General features: G+C 39.0%; 1 protein-coding gene across 4 annotated transcripts in view; it reads left to right on the top strand.

Moving 5' to 3' along the window:
• The window catches only part of SH3BGRL2 (SH3 domain binding glutamate rich protein like 2), a 165,881-nt gene that overhangs the window by 121,691 nt on the left and 19,331 nt on the right, over positions 1-24,859 (top strand). For all 4 annotated transcript variants that reach the window (XM_039467917.2, XM_039467919.2, XM_074398031.1 and 1 more), the window contains one exon: positions 18,090-18,275. In XM_039467917.2, coding sequence (XP_039323851.1) covers positions 18,090-18,275 — 186 coding nt within the window. The remainder of the gene's footprint in view (positions 1-18,089; positions 18,276-24,859) is intronic.

The following is a 24,859-nucleotide window of genomic DNA, read 5'->3' as shown; positions in this document are numbered from 1 at the left end:
TGTAGGCACACTCCAAGTTGGACATTCTTTTATCTGGAATCAGGAATTAAGATCATCTGAGGGAAGGGCAAGTACCTGTAGAGATTTCAGAAAGATACAAAATTTCCCAGTGGCAGTTATGTGGGACAGAAATAGCATTGAGTCTCCAGTCAGTTAGATGGAGTTTTCAGTGGACAAGGAAGCTAGCATTGCTCAGTAGCCCAAGGAGGGAGGAAAGTGCTAATGAGAAGACCAACCGAAGACAGAAGGTGAGTCCATAGAATGCAGGTTTCTTAATCCATTTGGTTGCTATAAAGAAATACCTGAGGCTGGATAATTTATAAAGCAAAGAGGTTTATTTGGTTTATGGTTCTGCAGGTTATACAAGAAACATGGCACTGGCATCTGCTTCTGGTGCCACTCATGCTAGGCATCACATGGTAAGAGGAAGGATGTGAGAGAGAGAAGGAAGGAAGGTATCAGGCTCCTTTTAACAGTTCTCAAGGGGGAGACAAGAGTGAAAACTCATGCACTCTGGTGAGAATGGCATCAAGCCATCCTTGAGAAATCTGCCCCTATGACCCAAAAACCTCCTGCCAGACCCACTTCCAACATTGACAATCAAATGTCAACGTGGGATTTGACAGACAAATATCCAAATTATCAGCAAGTGAGGGCATCCAGACTTTCTCTTAAGTATATCAGTTTATGCCTACTCTGGAAATATGAACTAATTATATAATTATAAATAATTATATAAATATATGAATACATAGATATATACAATTATATAATTATTAAAATGTAATTATGGAAATCATCCTGTTCTTTATTATTTTTCAAATGTAAATAGAAGTAGTTTTTAGATAATTTTTAGAATCACTTTTCACACAATTGCGGACTGACTGATACAGAAATGAGAACAACGTATTACAAAAGACACTATGTTGCAGAGTAGCATCTACGCACATTGATAAAGGCATAGCCTTTGGCTGGAGTCCTGCAATTCTTGTCTATAGAAATTACTATCCTCAGCAGGATTTCCTTCTTACTGCAGAGGGTTTAGACTATTACAGCAATTTTTGCTGTAGCAGCGCTTCTACAGAGTATCCTCTAATTAACAGGAAGCTTGTGTATGAAGAGTTGTATATAATTTTCTAAGAGAATCTCATCAAATAGTGGCATTGTAAATTAATATTTTATGCTTGGTTCACTTTTTTCTTTAGAAAATAAACATATTATCTTGACAGAAAATGTAAAAACAGTAAAATCCAACCACCCAAGTCTTTCATTCCGTGGTTCTGCTAATGTTTTATTAAGGCTTTACATCACTTAGTACTACAGGTTTTTTAAAAAAAATACAGGCTAAAAGTAGTTTGTTATACACACGTTGATGGAGAAAGTAGTTAGAGCCACTTGCATCATATCAAACGGGAATAAATCAGCTGCTGGGTGTAAGCAGCCCTTCTGAAGCCACCTGACTGAGACCCATGGGGGTACAGATGTGATGTGTACATTGTCTTCATACTCCAGAGGGGTTGATAGGGAAAGTCAGGGAAAGAGGCACAGACACATGAAACTGTTATTAAACACTGCCAAGCTGAATATTACTAAATGGTAGGTTGTGGTGACTGTGAGTATAATGGGAGTTTGGTGAAGGAGATGATTCTGAAGGACAGTGGTTAGCATAAATCAGGGTTTCCCAGCCTTAGCACTGTTTGGCATTTTGGGCTAGATAATTCATTACTGTGGAGGCTGTTCTGTGCAATTTATGCTGTTTTAGCAACAACCTGGCTTCTACTCATAGGTGCCAGTAGTATCTTCCCCCAAATCCCCTCAGCTATGACCACCAAAAATGTCTTCAGACATTGCCAAATGTCCCTTAGGAGGGAAAACCACCCCAATTAAGAACCAATGGGTAAGCTTGATTGAGTGCAGTATGGATTTGAGGCTGAGCTGTGAAGAATAAATAGAACTTGGGTAGGAAGTATGGACGACATGGAGGTGATTTTAGCTGAGAAGAACCTTTCAAATGAAGACTCAGAAGTATGTCTGCAGCAGGGCTATTCAAAGTATTGTCCAGGGACTTACCTGTGCTACCAGGATAAGTACTGCAATTGAGGGAATCATTTAGAAACTTTTATAGTGACTTTACAGAATAATTTTATCAACTATAATGAAGAAAACTTCAGGTTTATAGTTTATCTTTGTTATTTAATTTTTCTAGAAATTAGTTTCTTGACCGGGCACAGTGGCTCAAGCCTGTAATCCTACTACTCTGAGAGGCAGAGGTGGGTGGATCACGAGGTCAAGAGATCGAGACCATCCTGGTCAACATGGTGAAACCTGTCTCTACTAAAAATACAAAATATTAGCTGGGCATTGTGGCACATGCCTGTAATCCCAGCTACTCAGGAGGCTGAGGCAGGAGAATCGCCTGAACCCAGGAGGCGGAGGTTGCGGTGAGCCGAGATCGTGCCATTGCACTCCAGCCTGGGTAACAAGAGCAAAACTCCGTCTCAAAAAAAAAAAAAAAAGAAATTAGTTTCTTGTTTTATAAAAGTATCATTCTGCAACAGATTGGAACATTAATGTAAGAACGACAGCAAACTGCTCTTTGGCCGCTGAGACTTTGAGAGAGGCTGTGACCAGATTGGGTTTCAGGTGCACAGTAGGACATAAGGTGGGCTAGGTATGGCCCAGATGTAGCATGGAGTCAGAGTGGTTTCTGACATCTCTTACGGTGCCTGACACATCTTAAGCCTGGTACTCAATAAATATTTTCAAGATGAGTCAATGCCTAGAAAACCTCCAAGCAGAGCAGAATGGACCTAGCAGTAAGGAGGAGGGGACCCAGTGGAAATTTTGGGTTGGGGGCGACTTTTAGAAGGGTATATTAATGTCATTTTGTCTGTCTCTGTGGTTTTAGTCTTTCAATCATCTGGTTCTCTCCAGTTAGGAACCTTCTCTAATTGCTTACCCTGGCACCATAATTATTCAAAACTGTAATTTGTATATTTTAGACCTTACTATCAAATTATGTGTGTCCTGACTGTTGGAATTTGTAAACAATCTAAAGTCTTGTATAAAGTAACTTTTGTGATTATTTGGCAGTAGCTATAGCTGTCCCTTAAAGAAATAAAAGAGAGTACGTTTTGGTTTATTTGCATTTTCTGTGAGTAGAAAAAGTCTGTGCTCTTGGCCCTGTTTTTATAGTGAAGTTAGTGGGTTCTGTGCCTGGATTAGCAGTAAAAAGTGAGATTGTGAAGGCTGATTGTTTAGCCTGTGGCTATGAGCCCTGTCTTGTCTTCTCTGAAAGCTTTGGGAAGCTTTAGTTTGCTGACACCCCACCTGTCACTTACTTTCCTGTTGCCCTTCATTTATTTGTTTGAACATGCTTATTTAATATTCCATGCCTGATAATTTCAATCCTAAATGTTTGTGGGATTCTTTTTGTCTCTTTACCATTTTTGCAGCTCTGGCTCATGATGCCTTATGTGTTCCCAGAATGCTTAATTTTTGAATATTAACTGCTTCCTTGGTGATATCTCAAAAACAATCACTTGAAATAATATGTGGAACTTTAGGCTTTGTATTTTCATTTGGGATGAAATTTATGGGATAACAGTTTTTAGTTATCCAACTCCTAAATTTGTATCATTTGGGAGAATGGGGAAGTAGACGTTGGACTGCTTTATAGGAGATCTGGGTTCCAATCCTGAGTAGTGCTACTTGTATATTGAGTGATTTAAGGTAAAGTACTTAATTAAGCTCTCTGTGTCAGTTTTATTTTGTCACCTGAGTAGGTTGACAGGTCAATAAATAGCTGTAGGATGAATGACTGATTTCAGGATCATGGTTTAGACCTTGACAATTTCATGTTCACTATTTGTGCAAATTCCTTATTTGCTAAGGTAGTGTGCAAGGTACCTTAAAATCATAGCGATATAGCATGTGGGCCGTGCTCTCGAGAATTTAAAATACTAGACAAGATCCAGTAGGTCAGAAGTAAAGGGAGAGTGTTCTGGATTGGGCTGGTATTATGTGCAATTTAGGATGCTTTAGCAGCATCCCTGGCTTCTACTCATAGGTGCCAGTAGTATCCTTCCTCCAAATCCCCTCAGCTGTGACCACCAAAAATGTCTTCAGACATTGCCAAATGTCCCCTAGGAGGGCAAAACCATCCCAATTAATAACCACTGGGTAGGCTCAGTTGAGTGCAGTGTGGATTTGGGATTGGGGGTAGGAATGTGGTCTCACTTTGCCACCCAGGCTAGAATACAGTAGAATAATGCCTGGGTGCACTAAGGCTCTAAGTTAGGCCTTGTTTAAACAGGATGACTTAAATATTGAGAAGGCAGGAAGGCACTAAAGGAAAGGGGAATAGAAAACCAAAGAATTATCAGTGATAATTCACTATAGTGTGGAAGTAAGTGTAGGAAAGCAGAGGTGGGAGGAGATGACATGGATAATTCACTTGGGACCAAGTTATGATGAGCTTCAAATGCTAGGTCTAGAGTGAGAACATTATTCTGTAGTCAGAGGAAGCTCATGAAAGTGTTAGGCCAGTCAAGTGATATGACAATGAAGTTTTAAGATGCTAATTGATATAGGATAACCAGGAATGGTGTATTATTCACAGTCCTCTCAGGAAAGAGATGGCATATGGAAAAGAGTAATTGAGAGGAGCTTAAGAAAGAGTGGGCATGAACACATGAAACCAACAAAGATTTGGAAAGCACCCCAGTGATTGCCGCTGGAGGTTTTGGGGTGGAAAAAGGTCTGGCTGTTGGCCAGGGTGACTGAGCCATGTATGTCTCATTGTCTAGCTGGCTGGCTCAAGCTTCTTTACTTGGTGGTGGTCTCAGGGTTCTAATAGTGGTAAGAAGGAAAGCCCCAATTACTTTTTAGAACTCTATTTATATCAGTCTTGCGAATCCATCAGGATTCAAGGAATGGAGAAGTAGACCCCATCTCTTGATGAGAATAGTTGCATTTCACAGTGTCAGGGTGTGGACGCACAGAGGTAGAGAATTTGTGAACACTTTTATAACCTGCCATAGTATATGAAAGAAGAAATAATTTTTTATTATTCCAAATCTTAAAAACATACTCCAAATCAATTGCCACTTATTTTAACATAGCTGATATGAAGTACTGTGGCTTACAATCCTATTTTATTTATTTATGAAATATGATTGTATTCACTGAAGTTTTGAGAAGGAAAGGTAAAAATATTTGGTGTGGTATTACCACACTGTGATTTATTTTTGCTGAAGATCAAGTGAATTTTCCAGTCCTTTCCAGTGAACAAATGGTTGGAATTTGTGTGGGATTTTGTTTGACAATATGTCCATTGTAGCTCAGCATTCAGAATCTTTGTTTTGATTTTTACAAATGCTGTTTTAGTCCCTGTTCTGTTTTCTTTTCTCATGCCTTCTACTCCTTTACGGACAAACATCAATGGTAAACCCCCTAACTTCATATGCTGTCATTGTTCCATCTTGGTCACTATTTTGTTGAGTTTGCTAAGCCAAAGGTGAGCTGAATTAGACCCACTGAGTAAATTTATGCTTCATCCTGGTTGTTCTTCTTGGCTATATTATTCTTGTACTCTCCCTATCAGCTTCAAGAGATTCAGGAGAAATGTTTTGATAGATGTTTCTTTGTCTTCCTCTTAGAGAACTTGATGTGCATCTGGACAAAAGGACGAAAGAGCAGGTGGGATTGAAAGTGTCTTGTACCTGCTTGAGGGGGGTGGTGTTAAGGTTTGATCCCTTTTACTTTCATTCCTCCCCAGTGCAGATATCTGATTCTATTATGGCTTGCCCTAGGGATCTATCTGAGAACACTGTGGCAATTCCTTCTTGTCTTACCTGGTTAATATCCTAGCAGGAAAGTATGCTCTAAGTAACCTATTACTTAATTCATTTAAAGTATAATTAATCTTATAAAGGAGGAATTAATGACATAGTGAAAATGTTTACAAGCAAAGATCTTACCTGGGTCGTTTTGTTGGTGGAGGTGGGGGTGCGGTTGGGGATATAGTCTCACTTTGCCACGCAGGCTAGAATGCAGTAGTGCAATACCTGGGTGCTTTTGTCAGGGAAGATTTACTTGAGAGGATGACCTTAAAGCTGAGGGTGTAAGAGGGAGCATGTGAGTTAGCTAGGTGAAGCTGCAAAGAGGTTTCATGTGCTGCTGACTAGCTTATGGGAAGTTTGGATGCAGGAAGGATGATGCAATTGAGCAGATGAAGGGAGACTGCATAGGCTTAGTGTAGAGCAGTGGTTCCTTAAGCTTGATTCATGCATCACTTGAGAACTTGTTAGATTTGCAAATTGGTTTTTTTTTTTAAAACAACTGTATTGAAATATGATTAGCATACCATACAGTTCACCTACTTAAACTATACAATTCAGTGGCTTTCAGGATATTTGCAGAATTGTCAACTATCACTGCAATTTAAGAACATTTTTATTACCTCTTAAAGAAATCTCACACCCCTTTAGCCATAGGTCCCTAGGCCTCCCACCTTTCTCACTCCAGCCCTAGGCTACCACTAATCTACTTTTGGTTTATAGGGTCACCTATTCTAGACATCTCATACAACTGGAATCATATGATATGTGGTCCTTGATGACTGACTTCTTTCACTTAGCATGATCTCAGAGTTCATCCATGTTGTACATGTATCAGTACTTCATTTTTATGACTGGATAATGTTCCATTGTTTAAATATATGAAATGCAGATTCTCGTGCCCCATTCCAATCTTTCTGAATTTGAAACTCGGGGCTGTATTCTCCCTTCCATAATCTGTGCTTTAACAAGCCCTCCAGGTGACCCAGATTCACCCAAGGGTGGAGATTCACTTGCAGAGGGATAGGAGAGGGCAAGGAGTTGAAGAGTTGGGCACTTTTCATCACTGCCTGAAGCCGGGTATGGACTTTTTCATTCATCTTAAGGATAATGGGAAGTTACTGAAAGGTTTTTAAAGTAGAGATTAGAAACCATTTAATTTTTTTAAAAAAATATTCATTTTAGCTTTTCAGTATAAAGTGGTTTAGGGGTAATCTAGCTAGAAAAAGATGTAGGAAGCTCTAGAGGAGACATGAAGGTTTAGCATGGGCCAGTGGCAGTGAAAATGGAGAAATGTGGATGGGTTCAAGAAAAAATCTGAAAGCAGAGAGGTCATGACGTGATGGTTAATTGCATCATCAAGGCGAGTCAATGATGATGTCCAGGTTTCTAGATTAAGCTGGTGAGTAGGTGGTTTATAGGGTCACCTTCCTTTATAGTGGTGGTGCCATCACTAAGATCTTCTGAATTTTCTGGTTTTCTGATTTACAAGTAAATCTTAGTCACCCATTCTTCCTTCTAGAATCCATTCTTCCAGGCAATTCCTAGAGGAAACATTGGATAACATTGAATATATACCATGTGGAAAATACTCTTGGAAAGATGTATCATAATATAGCCAGGTTTTTTTGGGGTGTTGGTGAGGCACAGCTCCCCTGAGAGAATGCTGTGGATTCTTGGTCTCCACACTCTTAAGAGGAAGAGAAGAGACCACTGCAGGTGTGTTGTATGCCCGTAAAAGTGAAATATCGGACCCAAGAGTTGTTGCAGAAAGGTGATTTTATTTAGGTAGAGAAAAGAGAAGAAAAGGAGAAGAAGAGAAAGACTTCAATGAAGAGTGTGGAAGGGGATTTCAGAGGGGAAAGAGAGCTCCCACTATGTGGTAGGGGATTCCAGAGAGCTGGAAATCAAGTGTGGGTGAAGGAGCAGGGGAATTTATCCTGGGAGAAACTCCCAAATTCCTCTGGCTAATGAAAAGACTTCCTTTAAATGTCCGCTGGAGTGATTGACTCTTAGTTTCTTCCCGTGCCCACAGAATTCAAACATAAACCGTTAAATCTCTCAGATGGAGGGAGATGGGAGGGGGTCATGGCACTGGGAGATTCTTGCCTTTAAAACTGTGGCCCCCCTGGCCGGGCGCGGTGGCTCAAGCCTGTAATCCCAGCACTTTGGGAGGCTGAGGCGGGTGGATCACGAGGTCAAGAGGTCGAGACCATCCTGGTCAACATGGTGAAACCCCGTCTCTACTAATGGTGCAAAAAATTAGCTGAGCATGGTGGCGCGTGCCTGTAATCCCAGCTACTCAGGAGGCTGAGGCAGGAGAATTGCCTGAACCCAGGAGGCGGAGGTTGTGGGGAGCCGAGATCGCGCCATTGCACTTCAGCCTGGGTAACAAGGGCGAAACTCCGTCTCAAAAAAAAAAAAAAAAAACTATGGCCCCTTGGGGACCCGGTAAGAACACATTCCCTCAATAACATCAAGGACCATAGTACAGTTGATCTTTCCGTGTTTGCAGGTTCCACATCCTTGGGTTCAACCAACGTGGATGAAAAATATTCAGAAAAAAAGAACAATTCAACAATTTTAAAAATACAAATTTAAAAAACAATACAGTGTAACTGCTATTTACATAGCATTCACATGGTATAAAGTATTACAAATAACATAGAGGTGATTTAAAGTAAAAGGGAGATGTGTGTAGGCTATATGCAAATACTATATCATTTTATATCAAGGACTTGAGCATCTTTGGATTTTGGTATGGGTACCGGGGGACTCCTGAAACTACCCTCAGATACTGAGGGACAACTGTAACATAAATATGAATGTGTGTGCACACACACTGAACCTGTAGTAACTATATATTAAAGAATATACACGAGAAGGTGAGAAGTAAAGGTGTCGCCAAATTGTTTAGACTTATGTTTACAAGTCTTTTGAAGCCTGATGAATTTGTATAATTTAGAGAAAAGAGATAGAGTATTTTGATGAGAGGAGAGAGAGGCTTGAGGTTTTAGCCAATTCTGAAAGGAAAGCAAAGCAAGGTTAGATTCCATAGTTCTGAAGGTGAGATAAACATGGGAATGACTGATAAAGAGTAGGACCAGGAGACTACAGAACTTTTTTTTTTCTTAAGGGCCAATGAGGAGTATAAAATTCTGAAAAGGCGGTGATAATGTGCTTAAGAAGAACACTCTTGTCTGCTTTTAGATGGGAGAAAGTAGGACAGTAAAGAAATTCTTGGAGGTATTGACATCAGTGGGATAGAAAAGGAACTGTAACAATGGGAGAAATAGGCAAGATTTAACGAATAGTAGAATTAATAGTGTTTGGTAGCTAAAGGAGGCAGTAAAGAAGTAAGAAAAGAAGATGACTTTGTGGTTACTAGGAAACCGGAGAGGCTATGGCTCTGGTAGCCGATGGTGGGGGAGTTGTAGAGAGAGAGGGCTGTGGAAGACGCTGATTTTAGTCTTTTAACATGAACAGGTAATTACGTGGAATTAAACCTTAAAACATAGTTTTGAGAAATAAAGTTATTAAATTTGAGGTAGCAGATTTTATAGACTTGTTAATTTTTTTTTTTTTTTTTTTTTTTTTTTTTTTTTGAGACGAGTTTCACTTTTGTTGCCCAGGCTGGAGTGCAATGGCACAATCTCGGTTCACTGCAGCCTCCACTTCCTGGGTTCAAGCAATTCTCTTGCCTGAGTCTCATGAGTAGCTAGGATTATAGGCACCTGCCGCCACGCCTGGCTAATTAATTTTTTTAATTTTAATTCAGTTCTAGTATTATCCTACTTAGCTATTTTTAAGTCATACAAATAATTAAAAGCAAATATTGTTTCATTAATGTATGATCTAGAATGTGAAGGGAATTGACTAACCTATTCAGAAAATACAGTTCCCAGTCAGAAAATATGTACAGATAATAATTGGTTAGTGGTGGATTAGATTTGATTCAACGTAAAAGGTAATAAGCTAATAGTTAGAAGCATCCAGCCACTGGCAAGGCAGTAGTAACCCCTCTTTGATCTGTTCAAAAATATTCCTTTAAACTCAAGAACAGTAGACTGTAAATTCTGATATCTGCCCAAGTTTCAGTTAAGGAACTAAATGAAGTGATTGGATTTAATGTTGAGCTCTTTAGCATGCCAGGCACTGCATTAAGAACTTTATGAACATTAATGACATTTAAATTTCATTGCAGTTCTCTGTGCTGAATTATTATCTGTGTTTTACAGATGAGGAAATGAAGGCTTTGGAAGAATAAGTAAGTTGGTCGAGGTGACACAGACCCACCCCCTTTTTGACTGTTCAGGACTAGAACACAAATCAAAGCCAACTGACCCAACTGAGGATCAGGCTGCAGCGTTTGGTGCCACTGTCACCATGTTCAGTCCAGCAGAGCCACATGTTCACAGACCAACCAATGTTGACTGGTTAAAAAGAAAAACAAAGTTAAAAGTATTAATTCAAGCATAATAATGTTTATTTGTTTAATACAAATATATGCCTATGTAGTTAAGTGCAAGGGACTGTGCTAGTGATACATAGATGGAAAACCACAGCCTTTTCTATTGTTAAAATTATATTGTTTTAATTTATAATACGTACTAACAGTTTTTCAAAAATTGACTTTTATTTTATAATCTTTTTGACACTGATTCTGCAAAACTCAAGCTTCAATCTTTTGTAAGTCAGCTTCTTTATCGTTGGCTTGGTAACGTGGTAGTTGCTTTCTAGTAAGATAAACTGAAGTAGAAACTGGAGACACTGTACTTTATGTATAATCTCACGTTTAGTTAAACAGCATGGGAACATTGCCAGTTAGCAGATGGCTTCTTGGGGATTACTCTAAACCCTTGCCCTACTCCCCAACAATGAGGCATACCACTGAGGGTTTCGGTTATTAATGTGTTCATCTGCCAGTAACAGAGAACCTGTCTAACTTGAGCTTACACAGAGATATTTCAGTCTCTCCTGGAAAGTAGGGCCTGCCTTGTTGGGATTCTCTTGGCCTTTTCTGATGCCTGTCACCTCAAGGTGGAAAGGCTGCCCCACACCTTTAGCCCTCACATCTGGGTGCCAAGCTGGAAGAATGAGGAAGGGCAGGGACCAGGGACCCTAGCATTGTAATCTGTCGGCTTCAGCAGGAAAGCCAAGCTCTGTCCAGAAGCTCCACCTAGCACACTTGGGCGCACACCTCACTGGCCATATCTGGGTCACGTGGCTGCTTTAGTTGCAAGGGTAGCTGCACTGGAGCTTTAGTTTTTTAGTCTTCACAGGGGAGATCATGAATGGCTTTGGCATAACTAGGCTAATGTCTGCCACAGTACTTTCTGCCATTACATCCTCTTTATGACAGTATAATGCCTAGTGAGGCCAAGAATGGGGTTTTATTTAAAGAATTTGCCATATGTGAGGTACCCTACTCAATCACTGGCAAGTTCCTGAGGTCTTTGACAAGGGAAAGATCCTCAGTCCTTTCCTCTTGAAAGGAAGAATTGTCTTCTACCTTCCCTAATCCAGTCCAGCCCCTCCTTTGTAAATTTTGTCAAGCTATTTTTAAAAAAACTCATCTTTTCCCTCCTCTTTTCTCTCACTGTCTTTGACTTTTTTCCATTTGAGATACATAAGAGGTCCTAATCAACCTTAGGACCCCAAGTCAGAATAAAGAAAGCTGTGTGTTTGAAGTGTGAAAGCAGGTGAAATAAGGAACCATTGTGTTGAATATCTAAAGCCTTTGAAAGCACTCAGAAGTTGCTATATTTTTGACAGAAGGCCACATCTAGGGCAAAGATAAAAAAGCTAGTATGTCTGAGTGAATGAAACAATTGAGCAGGTGCTCATTACTGCTTAGGCTTTTTCTTATTTAATTTTCTGGCGAACCTGTGGAAGAAAGATAATTGGGTTCTGTTAAAAGAAAAGCTTTACACAGATTATATTTAACAGAGTTTCATTGAGCAAAGAACATTTTGTGAATTGGGCAGCCCCCTGAATCAGCATAGGTTCTGAAGGACTCTGATGCTGCTTCATAGTCAAAGAGAATTTATGTACAGAAAAAGGAAGTTAGGTACAAAAACAGGAGTAATCTGATGGAAGTTAGATTGGTTACAGATTGGCACTTGCCTTATTTGGACACAGTTTAAACAGTTGACTGCCTTTATTGGCTGAATTGCTGTGATTGTTCCAAGAGTAGGTTATAGTCTGTTTATGTATATGGTTAGGTAACAGTTCTCTATGAATGGAGAAACCTTTAGACTGAACTTAAAATTTGTAAGGAGGTAGCTTTAAGTAAAGTTTTTTATTTTTATTTTTTTTAATTGAGACAGAGTCACTCTGTCACCCAGCTAGAGTGCAACGGCATGATCTTGGCTCACTGCAACCTCCACCTCCTGGGTTCAAGATGTTCTTCTGCCTCAGCCTCCCGAGTAGCTGGGATTACGGTGCACGCCATGACAGCCAACTAATTTTTGTACTTTTAGTAAAAAGTACTTTTTAATTTTGTACTTTTAGTAAAGACAAGGTTTCGCCATGTTGGCCAGGCTGGACTTGAACTCCTGACCTCAGGTGATCCATCTGCTTTGGCCTCCCAAAGTGCTGGGATTACAGGTGTGAGCCACTGCTACTGGCCTTAGGCTAAACTTAATTTAGCAGTTTGTTTTACATGTTTGGAAACTGAAGCTAAGAGAGAAGCCAAGTAATTTCTCCAAGGCTGCTGTCAGGGTCAAGATTAAAACCGGGACAATCTGACTCTAAGATGTATACTTACCCAGTTTTCCTTGTTGTCCTCTGTGCCTCATTGTCTTCAGTTAAACTTGCTTTCCCATTATTGTTCTTATTAAATCTCAATGTTAAAAAAACCTCCTATTCAAATTGATTATGTCTCTTTATTTCCTACTGAGTCCCAAGGTCCCAGGGTGCAGCATCAGCTGTGTATACCCTAGAATTCAAACGTGACTAGATGTGTCCAGAAGGCTATGGAAGGAATCTGGCAGGGGCTGCTTAATTATATAAGTTAACTGGCATCCTCCCAGGAAAGAAGTAATCCTACAAGAAGAGAATAGAGGTGTGCAAGTTTACTTAGCAGTCAGTGCCACAGAGTAGGAGGGGGTTAAGGCTGAGTCATGTGTAAGGTAATTATTTAGCCTGTGTTCTGATCCAATCCCTAGGGACTCTTGTGGCCAGGAGGTTGCCAGTGAAGGCACCCAGATTTCACTAAGATTTCCACGGGTCACTGAGTGTTCACATGGAGTCAGCTTGGCTCTGCAGCTTACTGCCCAGGGCCCTGTGGGGGTGGGTCACCAGGGCTTGGGTGCAGGCATTGGGGTCCTCAGTAGATTCGCAGATCTGCAGTTAAAAGGGTAAAGGCTTATCCATTCAGTGGCCAAGAAGGCTGCTTCAAAGCACGTCTGAGGGAGGAGTTTGCTTCAGAGTTCCTGAAGTTAGTTGGGGGAAGTGATTGAGGGTAATAGAGTACTATGGTAGTAATGGGAAGCAGATTAAGGGAAATACTGACACATCTATGTAATTCTCAATTGCCATCAATTTGCAAATGTATCAACAATTTAATAAAACCATTTGAGCAAAATAAAACACTTTGTTTTGTTATACACTTGCAACTATTAAAATTAACTGACAATAGAATTTATTTAAACATGCAACCACATACTACTTTCTTTTTCAATCTTTGTCAAAGTTAGAAGCAAAGTCTTTTTTCACATAAATTAAATTACTGACTTAGTTTGAATAGCTTCTCTTGAACATTACCTGGAAATCTTAGATATTCAGCACTGGGATAATTCTTGAATCATCCAGTCAGTTAATATTTATTGAAGGCCTCCTTCCCGCCTGTCCTCTGCTTCCAGAACTGAGGTTGTAGAGAGAGAGTGAGAACAAAAACAGAGACCTATAAATAAATAACATTTTAAGAAATTTAGGCAATAAAACTTCAGCAATGTGGTTAGAGAGCGCTCTCTAAAGAGCTAATACTTAAGGTGAGCCCTCAAGGATGAGCAAATCAGCCCTGCTGTTGTTTGGGAGGAAAGCTCCCCATCTCACAGGCCCTTCTACCTGTGAACATCTTATCTAGTCATTGAGAAATGTTTAACAAAACTGATAAATCTCCTAGCCTTGGGGAATTTATATTCTTTTTAAAAAATTTTTTATTTGAGACAGAGTTTTGTTCTTGTTGCCCAGGCTGGAGTGCAATGCTGTGATCTTTGCTCACTGCAACCTCCACCTCCTGCATTCAAGCAATTCTCCTGCCTCAGCCTCCCAAGTAGCTGGGATTACAGGCATGTGCCACCATGCCAGGCTAATTTGTGCATTTTCAGTAGAGATAGGGGTTCACCGTGTTGGTCAGGCTGGTCTCGAACTTCTGACATCAGGGTGATCCACCCACCTCACCCTCCCAAGGTGCTGGGGTTACAGGAATGAGCCACCGTGCCCAGCTGGGGGATTTATATTCTAGTAGCAGAGATGGACAAACAAATAAATAAGTTATACAGTCTGTCAGATGCCAAGTGCTGTGGTGAAAAATACAGCAGTGAAGGGGAAGTAGAGAGTTCTTGGGTAGCTGGTAAAAGTATAAAATCAGGTGGTCAAAGGAGGGCTCACTGAGAAAGGGAACTTTCACCCAGAAGTGAATATCTGTGATCTAGCCCAAAGGTTGGCAAGCTTTTCCTATACAGAGCAGCCAGTCAATATTTTAAGCCAGTCGTCCTCAAACTACGGCCCGTGGCATGCGGCCCCCTGAGGCCATTTATCCGGCCCCCCGCCGCACTTCAGGAAGGGGCACCTCTTTCATTGGTGGTCAGTGAGAGGAGCACAGTATGTGGTGGCCCTCCAACAGTCTGAGGGACAGTGAACTGGCCCCCTGTGTAAAAAGTTTGGGGATGCCTGTTTTAAGCTTTGGGGGACCACACAGTCTCTGTTGCAACTTCTCAACTCTGCCATTGTAGAGAGAAAGCAGCCATAGACAATATGTAAGTGGATGGGTGTTGCTGTGTTCCCGTACAGCTTTGTTTATGGACACTAGTGTTTGTAGTTCATATAACTTTTACATGTCATGGAATACTATTATTATTTTTATTTTTTTCTCCCAACTATTTAAAAATATAAAGACCATTTTGGCTGCAGGCCATATAAAATGATCAGTGGGTTGGATTTGGGCCTTGGACATATTTTGTCTACCCACAATCTAATGCAAGAGATTCTGTGTTCCTTTTAATTGCTTTGTATGGTGTGTAGTCGTGTTTGAATGTTAAGGTGAAACGCACCCTTCATCCTTTTAGATCACCTGCCAGTTTTAGTTCCAACATGTCGGTTGTTGCTCTATGGAGTAGATTAGGAAAATTCCTCTGTTTATCTGGTAACGAATATTCACTCACATATATTAAGTTTATGTCTTAACAGCCTTTATTGCCAGCCTGTACTGTGCAGTAATAGCTTTTATTTTCAATGCTTTATCATAATACAATATTTCTGAAGTCATTTTAAGTATCAATTAAGAATTGCATTTGGGTGCAAGCTATAGAAAACTAGATGAAGAGTGGCTTAACTTATTAAGGGTTTATTTGTCTAATACAGAAAGACATAGAATAGGCTGTGCATGAAGAGACAGGGATGGCAGCTACAAAATGTCATTAAGGACCCAGGCTACTGTCTTTCTGCTTGACCGTCCTTAGCATATGGTATTTTCACATACTTATGGTGTTTGTTTTCACATTTGTGAAGTGGTTTCTGCACCTTCAGGCACAATATCTGCATTTCTGCCAGGATGGAGACTAAAGGGCAAAAGCCTGCTTTGGGTTTTTATTCATTTACATGAAGCTTTCCCAAGGACTGTTTGACTCACATCATATTGGTCAGAACTGTGTCATGTGATTACCTCTAGCAATAGAGGTGTTTGGGTAAACATGATTTTGTAGCTGAGCCCATTGCTTTTCTAAGTAAAACCAGGCTTCTGTATTTAGAAAGAAAGGGAGATTGGTTATTGGGTAAATAACTACCATTGTTTTGCTTCCAAGGGTGTTTAAGTAAAAACAAACAAGGGAGGTGCAGTTACCTTCCACCCATGGATAAAGTGACATAAATGAAAGCGGTGTCTGTGGGCCCAAAATTTACTTCTTTTCCATTTGCTTAGTAAATTCCTTTTGGTATTGATTATAAGATGCATTTCATTTCAGAAGAGTTGAAACGTGGGGAGAATAAGAAACTCATTGTGTGAAGGAAATGATTGTGTATGTTACGGTTATTTGGACTCTGGAATTAAGCCTAGCCCATGAAGTGCCCTTGATGGCTTCCTGTTGCCTGTTGCCACATGGGAAGCCTCTTACCTGGGCCCCACCCAGTAGGCCAATGTGTTCTTCTAAGTTCCTGCTTCCTGAACTGCCTGCCCCCTCCACACTAGTGTGGGTGCTTCCAGTTCCAGGCCATGTTCACCTCTGCAGACCTTACAAACAGCCAGCGGCAGTGTGACACATCTTCCTTCCTGATGCTAATGTCACAAACATCCACTTGAAAACTTCCTTTTCTGGGTTAAGTTTCTCCTACCTTGTTATTTGGGTGATTTGCTGTAGTACTAGCTAATTTTCTAAGATTTTAACTGTTTTTTCATTTCTTCTTTTTAATATCTGCCCTTTCTTATAAGTGAATCATGGAGGCCAGTGACTCAACAAAATGCTTTGAGTTCTGCTTCATGTCACAGTGGGAAAATGTGATTTGTATTAAACAGGGCATGTCTGTGGTGTGTACAGCCATCCTCCAAGCTGCCCTGTGGAAGCTAGGGTGCCACCCCTCTCTCTCATTAAAATACATTTCTTCTGTTTACTTTTTTGAATATTAACACATTTCTTATAATGTTCAAAACGTTTTAAAGTAAAACTCTTGCTCCCACTTTGTTTCCTTACTGAATTCCTTCTCCCCCAGCCCTTGGATAACCACTTCTGTTAGTTTCTTACATGAACTTCAACAATTATTTTAAAACAATATAAATACAAGCCAATATAAATGTATTCTTATTTTTCTCCATTTGTTTTTAAAGTGAGCTTAGTCTGCATAGAGTTCTGCTCCTTGTTTTTTTTTAAACTTACTTATATGCCTTGGAGATCTTTTCATAACAATGTTAACAGTATATACAGAGCTTCTCTTTTTTTCTTTTTAAGCTGCATAGTATTAAAGTGATCCCTTTAAAACACAAACCTGGATGTGCCTCCCAGTCATCAGATTGAAAAAAACATAGCATATATAGGGGTTTGGCGCTATCTGCCATTTCAGGTGTCTGCTGGGGGTCTTGGAATGTATCCCCCATGGATAATGGGAGACTGCAGTGTTAACGGTGTTGTCATTCCATCTCAATTAGTTATGTGTACTCTTAAGAAGGTAGGCAACATTTTGAAAACTTTGCAGAGATTTATTTGCAGTTTCTCAAGAGCACATCTGACCCCTAGTGACTGAAGAAGGAAAAGTGAAAGATCAGAGGAATCAAAAGGGTTAAGAAAAAGAAACAGAGTTCAAAGTAAGATGATATTTGTTGTTTATTTTCACCTTAGAAGTGGAGAACATTTTTCTCTTGTGAATTGATGAAAGGATGCTTTCATGGTAGTGGCTACAGCTGTGGAATTTCTGAAGAAGGCTGCTGAGGGGAATAAAAATGTTGCTGCTGTCATGAATCAATGAAATGTCGACATCCCAGATAGGCTGTACATGGTTTTTGGCAAAGGGAGCTTTTATGACTATAAATGTCAACTTCTTGCAAAGGTGAGGGTGGGGTTGGGGTGAAATGGAGAGTGGTTAATGGCCCACTGAGAACTAAGTGAATCTCTCATCTCATAGTCTATTCTTTCCAAGCCACCTGAATTGTGCTCCAGAGTTGTGGGGAGACTAGGTTGAAGAAATGACTGTGTTAGTGGCCAGGTACGGTGGCTAACACCTGTAATCCCAGCACTTTGGGAGGCCAAGGTGGGTAGATCACTTGAGCCCCGGAGTTTGAGGTCAGCCTGGGCAACATAGAGAGACCCCCATCTTACAACAACAATAGCAACATCAAAGAAACGACTGTGTTGGGACTGGCTTAGTCCTCCACTGGATATCTAGTGAGTGGGCAGTGCATGACATTTGTATAAATAACCTCTCTTTTTGTATCAGTGACCTCTTGAGAATCGTAAATGAAATCTAGTTCAATTTGGAAGTATATACATATTATTTCACATAAGCATGTCTACTTGTTTGTTTGTCTTCTCTCTGTAGATAAAGAAGAAGCAGCAGGATGTGGTTAGATTTCTGGAAGCCAACAAGATAGAGTTTGAGGAGGTGGATATCACAATGTCAGAAGAACAGAGGCAATGGATGTACAAAAATGTCCCCCCGGAAAAAAAGCCTGCTCAGGGCAACCCCCTGCCACCTCAGATATTTAATGGCGACCGATACTGTGGAGTAAGTGGCTAGATTGTTATCATGCTATTTCTTTTTATTGCTCAAAACACATGTCACCTAGAGTGCTGGTGGGTATTTCCAGTGAAGACTGTGGCTTCTTCACCCACTGCCCATTCAGGTCCGCAAGTCTAACAGAGGGTGAAGTTGAGAAGAGATGTGAGTCCAAGGTCATGGACTGTGTATGTATGTGCCGGTAGTTGTGTGGTATGTGAATGTGAGTGTCCGTGTGTCTGTCAGTCTTATCTCTGTCTTTGCTTTGGAAACAGGAGGGGAAAGGGAAGTTATGTGTATGTGTGTATGTGTGTGTATTCGGTTCTAAATTTTGAAGCATTACAAATAATTATTAAATTGCTAATCGAATTATTTTTTGATTAATACATTTTAGGGGAAAGAGTAGTAGAGGGGATAATTATCTTAGAATATCCCTTTATGGTACAAATAACTGCTAATAGCTGATTGTAAACTGGAGTTCCATTTCTTATGATCATGAGCCAGAGGGATCATTAAGAATATCAGTGCACATCATATATGAACATATATCAGGTGCTTTCCTGCTGCATGTAGCATACGAGAAGATGAAGAAGTCACTTTTGTTTATTTACCTGCTTTCTTACTCCTTAGTTTTGGTCAGTTTTCTCTATGAAACATTTTTATCTCTTATTCATGTATGTATTCACCACATCTTTTGCTGAATTACTGTGGTATGAGCTGTTTTCCATTCATTGTGCTGAGTTCTCAGTATGCCTTTTAAGAAATTCTATGATTGAGTGATTACATGTTTTCTTATATTATTTTTCTTGAAAATTTTCTCCCTACTTTTTTCCTTGTTCTCTTTCTCTTGAGTGCCTATTAATTTGGATATTGGATTTCTTACATTGATTTTCTAATACTTTAGTCTTTTTTCTCTAATGTCTAACTGTTTGATTTTTGTTCTTTCTCAGAAAGAAAAAAATCCTTTCATTGAATTTTTGTCCTCGTTTCCCCATTTCTTGCTCCCTGATTCTTCTTAATAGTATTGTGTTTTTATTAAATGAATACAAGATCTTAACTCAATAAGGATATTAAATACTATATATTTGAAGTTTTCTTCTGTTACCTGTGTTGTTCCTGTTTTCACTGATTTTTTTTCACTTTGTTTTTATCATTTTTCTTGGGTGGGGTGGGCTTTCTTTAGATGTATGTTAATCCTTGGCTTTTGTTCATGTAAGAGGTGAGACACTAGGAAGTTCACTAGAGGCTGTGTGTGTGTCTTATGTGAATGCAGGCTTGCTTCCCTGTGGGATACTCAGTAGCCTGTTAGCATTCTCATTGCAGATATTGACAGTAGTATCTGTAGGTCTTTTCTCAGATGATGGTTTAATTTTTCTAGAGAATGGCCTTTCAGTCTCCTGCTTTGGGAATCTCAGCCTGGCTATTGGAGTTCTGGACCTGAAGGGTGAGGGAAGTGGAAGGTCTCACTCTCTAGCACGCAGATTTTTACTTCCTATCCCTGTTTTCACTCTTTCTTCAGTGCTGTTGTGTACAAGTTTTTTGCCTCCTTGACACCATGTTTATTAATAATGTATTAATATCTTCTAGCTCCTCCAAGGAGAGGCACCCTGGGATCTAACTGCTGCTTATACAGACTTTCAAACAATTTTTCTGTTTTCTGCTTTTGCGAACTCACCCTACCTTCACAGTAGATGATGCCTCCAGTTCCTGACTTTTTCTGGAGCCCTGCAGCTTTCTTCTTGTTGATAGTGCCTCTGCAGACATTGAGTTTTGACCATTCTCATTTTTCTCATCTTTCACCAATTCTTTTCCCACTTACTGCTTGTGTTGTAGGTTAGGCCTTTAGATCAAATCTTCTCTCTCTCTCTCTCTCTCTCTCTCTCTCTCTCTATATATATATATATATATATATATAAATATATATATATATATATATGGTATATCTGTTTTGAAACTCTTTGTTGTTTCATTGACTTGTTGAAAGAAAGTAGAGACATCTTTGTCCTATCATCATAAAAGCAAAAGTCTTCAGGGCTGTTTGAATAGAAGCATATATTGAATGAATAAAAGAATATAATGTAAAATACAGTTAACTTTACTCTCTTTATTTTTACCTCTTTATGACTTCTAGTTCTCTATGTATCTTTGCCCTTTGGAATCTGTGGAAATTTTTTAAAGTAGACTGTCTGGGAGCTGGCTAGAGGCTTATATTACATATTGATTAAACTGCCAGGTAAATGGCATCTTCTCTGCTTGAACAGTGTTAGTCTTGTGGTCGTGGTGACAGCTGTTGGTGTATGCACTGTCATCATAGTCTGTTCTGGCAGGAGTTTTGAGACATGTCGGCTCCTATCAAGGTTGGGCAAATTTGACTTTGACACAAGCATTAGAGGGCAACTAACCACAGGCTTTGTTCATCTCACCTACTTCTGTGCACCTTGCTTTACCTAGTGACAGTTTCTCAGTGGTCTCATCTGGTTGGTTAACCTGTGGAAACCTACCACATTGTGAGTGACATGATCCAGAAAGCTTATACATTCTTATTCTGTTTACTGGAATTAATTAGAAATTTATTACTTTATTTTAAACTGGATGAGCTAGGCATATAAGACATACGAAGTAGCTGCTAAGCTACTTGGTAACCAATGTTAACAATTGCCTTCTCTCATTTAGCAGTTGAATATCTTGCTTTTTGGAAGGAGTTCCCCACTGAATGCAATTTCCCTGGCATGACCAATCAGTTTTTTTCTACTCCAGAATTTGAGCATTAAGGAGATGATGTAGAAATACAGGGTCAGTTGGAGATTGTTTATGGCAGTGAATGTCCAGGGGTGCTGGGGCCAACCATAGCTGTGGCTGGTGTCCTTATGCAGCTCATCTGGGATGTGTCATGAGTGTATTCTTGGCTACCCAGACAGGAATATTCCTTCTGTTATCTAAACTGGTCCTCTAGTTTTATTGTGGAGTCTTGTCAACTCCCTATGATACCTCCATAATTCCTTTCCCCTGAAATTGCTGGTATCTTTTTCAGTTATTTTCATCAAGAACCCGAACTGCCACAACCTAGATATTCTTGTTGATTCCCTGGAGTGGAATCAGTCCTTACTGTGAGCAGGATTCTTCCTTTTTCTGAGAATGTGGGTGATGAGATTCTGAAGGTAGAGGATCCAACACTTTGGCTTTTATGATGAATTTTAGTGTCTAATTTGGATTTTAGAAAGCTCTGGGCCTCATGTACAAGGTTTTAACCCTTTGTTCTCTCTCTGTGGAACTGGCATTTGTACAGTGCACCAGAAATGAAGACATACCCACTTACACTAAAGGAAAATACCTACTCTCCTTTCATTTATTTTCTCTTTCTCTATTCAGCAAACAGATGATTTAGACTTCTTTATATATTTTTCTTATTTTTATTTAAGATTTTCTTTAGTATGATAAAAAAACATAACATTTACTATCTTAAGCACTTTTAAGTTTACAGATTAGTAGTATTAAATATATTTACATTGTTGTGAGACAGATCCCTAGAACTTTTCCATCCTGCAGATCTGAAACTAATTAAGCAACTCCCCTTTGCCCCCTTCCTCAGCTCCTGGTAACCACTTTCTATATATAAAATATCAACTTTGGATACTTCAACTAAGTGGAATCACACACTACTTGTCTTTTTGTAACTGGCTTCTTTCACTTAGCATAATATCTTCAAGGTTCATCCATGTTCTAGCATGTGACAAGATTTCTTCCTTATTATAATTGCATAGTATTCCATTGTATGTATATGCCACATTTTATTTATTTATCCATTGATGGACATTTGGATTGCATTCACCTCTTGGCTATTGTGAATAGTGCTGCTATGAACATGGGTGTGCAGATATCTCTTTGAAACCCTGTTTTCAGTTCTTTTAATTTTTAAACTTATTTTATTTTATAGTTCCTTTATTTTAGATATAGAGGGTACATGTGCAGGTTTGTTATATGGATATATTGCCCTGGGATAGTGAGCATAGTACCCAATAGGTGATTTTTTGACCCTTAGCTCCTTCCTTCCCCACTCTAGTAGTTTGCAGTATCAAGTATTCCCATTTCATGTCCGTGGGTCCTAAATGTTCGGTTCCCATTTATACTTGAGAACATGCAGTATTTGGTTTTCTGTTCCTGTGTTAATTTGCTTAGGGTTATGGCCTCCAGTTCCGTCTGTGTTGCTGCAGAGAACATGAGTTTATTCTTTTTTAAGGCTGCATAGTATTCCATGGTTTATATGTATCACATTTTCTTTATCCACGCCACCATTGATGTGTACCTAGGTTGATTCCATGCCTTTGTGTTGTGAACAGTGCAGTAATGAACATACGAGTGGATGTATCTCTTTGGTATGAGGATCCATTTTTGGGAGGGTATTACCCAGTAATGGGATTGCTGGCTTGAAAGATACCTCTGTTTTAAGTTCTTTGAGAAGTCTCTAAACTGCTTTCCACAGTAGCTGAACTAATTTACTAACAGTGTATAAGCCTTTTCTTTTCTCTGTAGCCTTGCTAGCATCTTTTGTTTTTTGACCTTTTAATAATGACCATTCTGACCAATGTGAGATGGTATCTCATGATGGTTTGGGTTTGCATTTCTCTGATGATTAGTGATGAGAGCATTTTTTCATGTTTTTTTTTTTTTTTGGCTGCATGTATGTCTTCTTTTGAGAAATGTCTATTTATGTCATTTTAATGGATTATTTGTTTTTTGGTTGTTGATTTAAGTTCTTTTTAAATTCTGGATATTAGACCTTTGTCAGATGCATCGTTTGCGAATATTTTCTCCCATTTGTAGGTTGTTTATTTACTGTATTGATAGTTTCTTTTAAACATATACCTAGCAGTGGGATTGCTAGGTTGTATGGTAGCTCTGCTTTTAGTTTTTTGGGGCAGCCAAACTATTTTCCATAGCAATTGTACTGCTTTACCTACCAACATTACCTACCAACATTGCAGATAAGTTCTAACTTCTACACATCTTCACCAACACTTGTTATTTTTTGTTATTTTTTGAACAGTATCTACTCTAATGAGTATGAGATGATAACCTATTGTGGGTTTGATTTGCATATCTCTGATGATTAGTGATGTTGAGCATCTTTTGAATATGTTTGTTAGCCATTTTGTATATTATCTTTGAAGAAGTATCTATTCAGGTTCTTTGCCCATTTTAAAATTAGGTTATTTTATTTTTTGTTTTTGAGCTGTAGGTGTTCTTTATATATTTTGATATTAATCCCTTATCAGTTATCTGTTTGGCAAATATCTTCCCCCACTCCATAGGTTGCCTTTCTACACTGTTGAATGTATCCTTTGATGAACAAAAGGTTTTAAACCTAATGTAATGTATTTTTGCTTTTGTTACTTGTGTTTTTGGTATCATATCTGGGAAATCATTGTTTGCAAAATCCAATGTCGTGGAGCTTTTCCTCTGTGTTTTCTTCTAGGAATTTTATAGTTTTGGGCCTTGGGTTTATGTCTTTAATCCATTTTGAGTTAGTTTTTGTACCTAGTGTAACATTAGGATCTAACTTCATTCTTTTGCATGTTGATACCCAGTTTTTCAATACTATTGAAGAGACCATCTTTTTTCTCATGTAGTGGTCTTGGTATGTGGTCTATTATTTGACCATATACAGAAGGGTTTCTTTTGGACTCTCTGTTCTGTGCTGTTAGTCTGTATGTCTGTCTTTATATAGTATCACACTGTTTGATAACTATAGGTTTGTAATATGTTTTGAAATCAGAAAATGTAAGTCCTTTAACTTTGTTCTTTTTCAAAATTGCTTTGGCTGTTTAGGGTCCCTTGATTTGCCTTATGAATTTTAGGATTTTTTTTTCTATTTCTGCAAAAACTGCTGTTGGAATTTTAATAGGGATTATATTGAGTCTATAGATTGATTGCTTTGGGTATTATTGAAATCTATAATAGTATCTTCTAATCCATGAACATGGGATATCCATTTATTTGAATCTCCTTTAGTTTATTTCAGCATGTTTTATAGTTTTCAGTGTACAGATTTTTTACCACCTTGGTTAGGTTTATTCCTAAATACTTTCTTTTTGATGCTATTGTAAATAAAATTGTTCTCCTAATTTTCTTTTTCAGTTATTTATTGTTATTGTATAAAAAAACAACTGATTTTTTTTGTTGGTTTTGTATCCTTTAACTTTGTTAAATTTATTAGTTCTCTTTTATTTTTATTTTTTAAATGGTAGTTGGAAATGGAAATTCCATCAAATTTCCTTTGTCTAGGGGCACATTAACTAGTTTGTGGATTAACCATCAAGGGAAAAAAACACAGTGGCTATTCAGATAGTCAAGACAGGTTGGTGCAGTTTGACTGAGGATGCCATACCTAGAGTCAGGCAGTAGGTGAAGCTGGGGAGAAAATCTAAGTGGGGTGGAAAATGTGGTTGGAGTTAGCCACGTAAACTTCTGTCTTATAACAAAGAAAGAAGAGCTTAGCTGAGAGACAGATAGCAAACTGTTTTTACCAAAAAATAACGTTTTAATCATTTTTCTTGAGGCAACTTATAAGATTATTAATGTTTTAAAACTACTGA

This window comes from Saimiri boliviensis, chromosome 4, assembly GCF_048565385.1.
Source record: "Saimiri boliviensis isolate mSaiBol1 chromosome 4, mSaiBol1.pri, whole genome shotgun sequence".
NCBI classification, from domain to species: Eukaryota; Metazoa; Chordata; class Mammalia; order Primates; family Cebidae; genus Saimiri; species Saimiri boliviensis.
The sequence above is the reverse complement of the archived record's forward strand: the minus strand, read 5'-3'. Positions and strand labels throughout refer to the sequence as shown.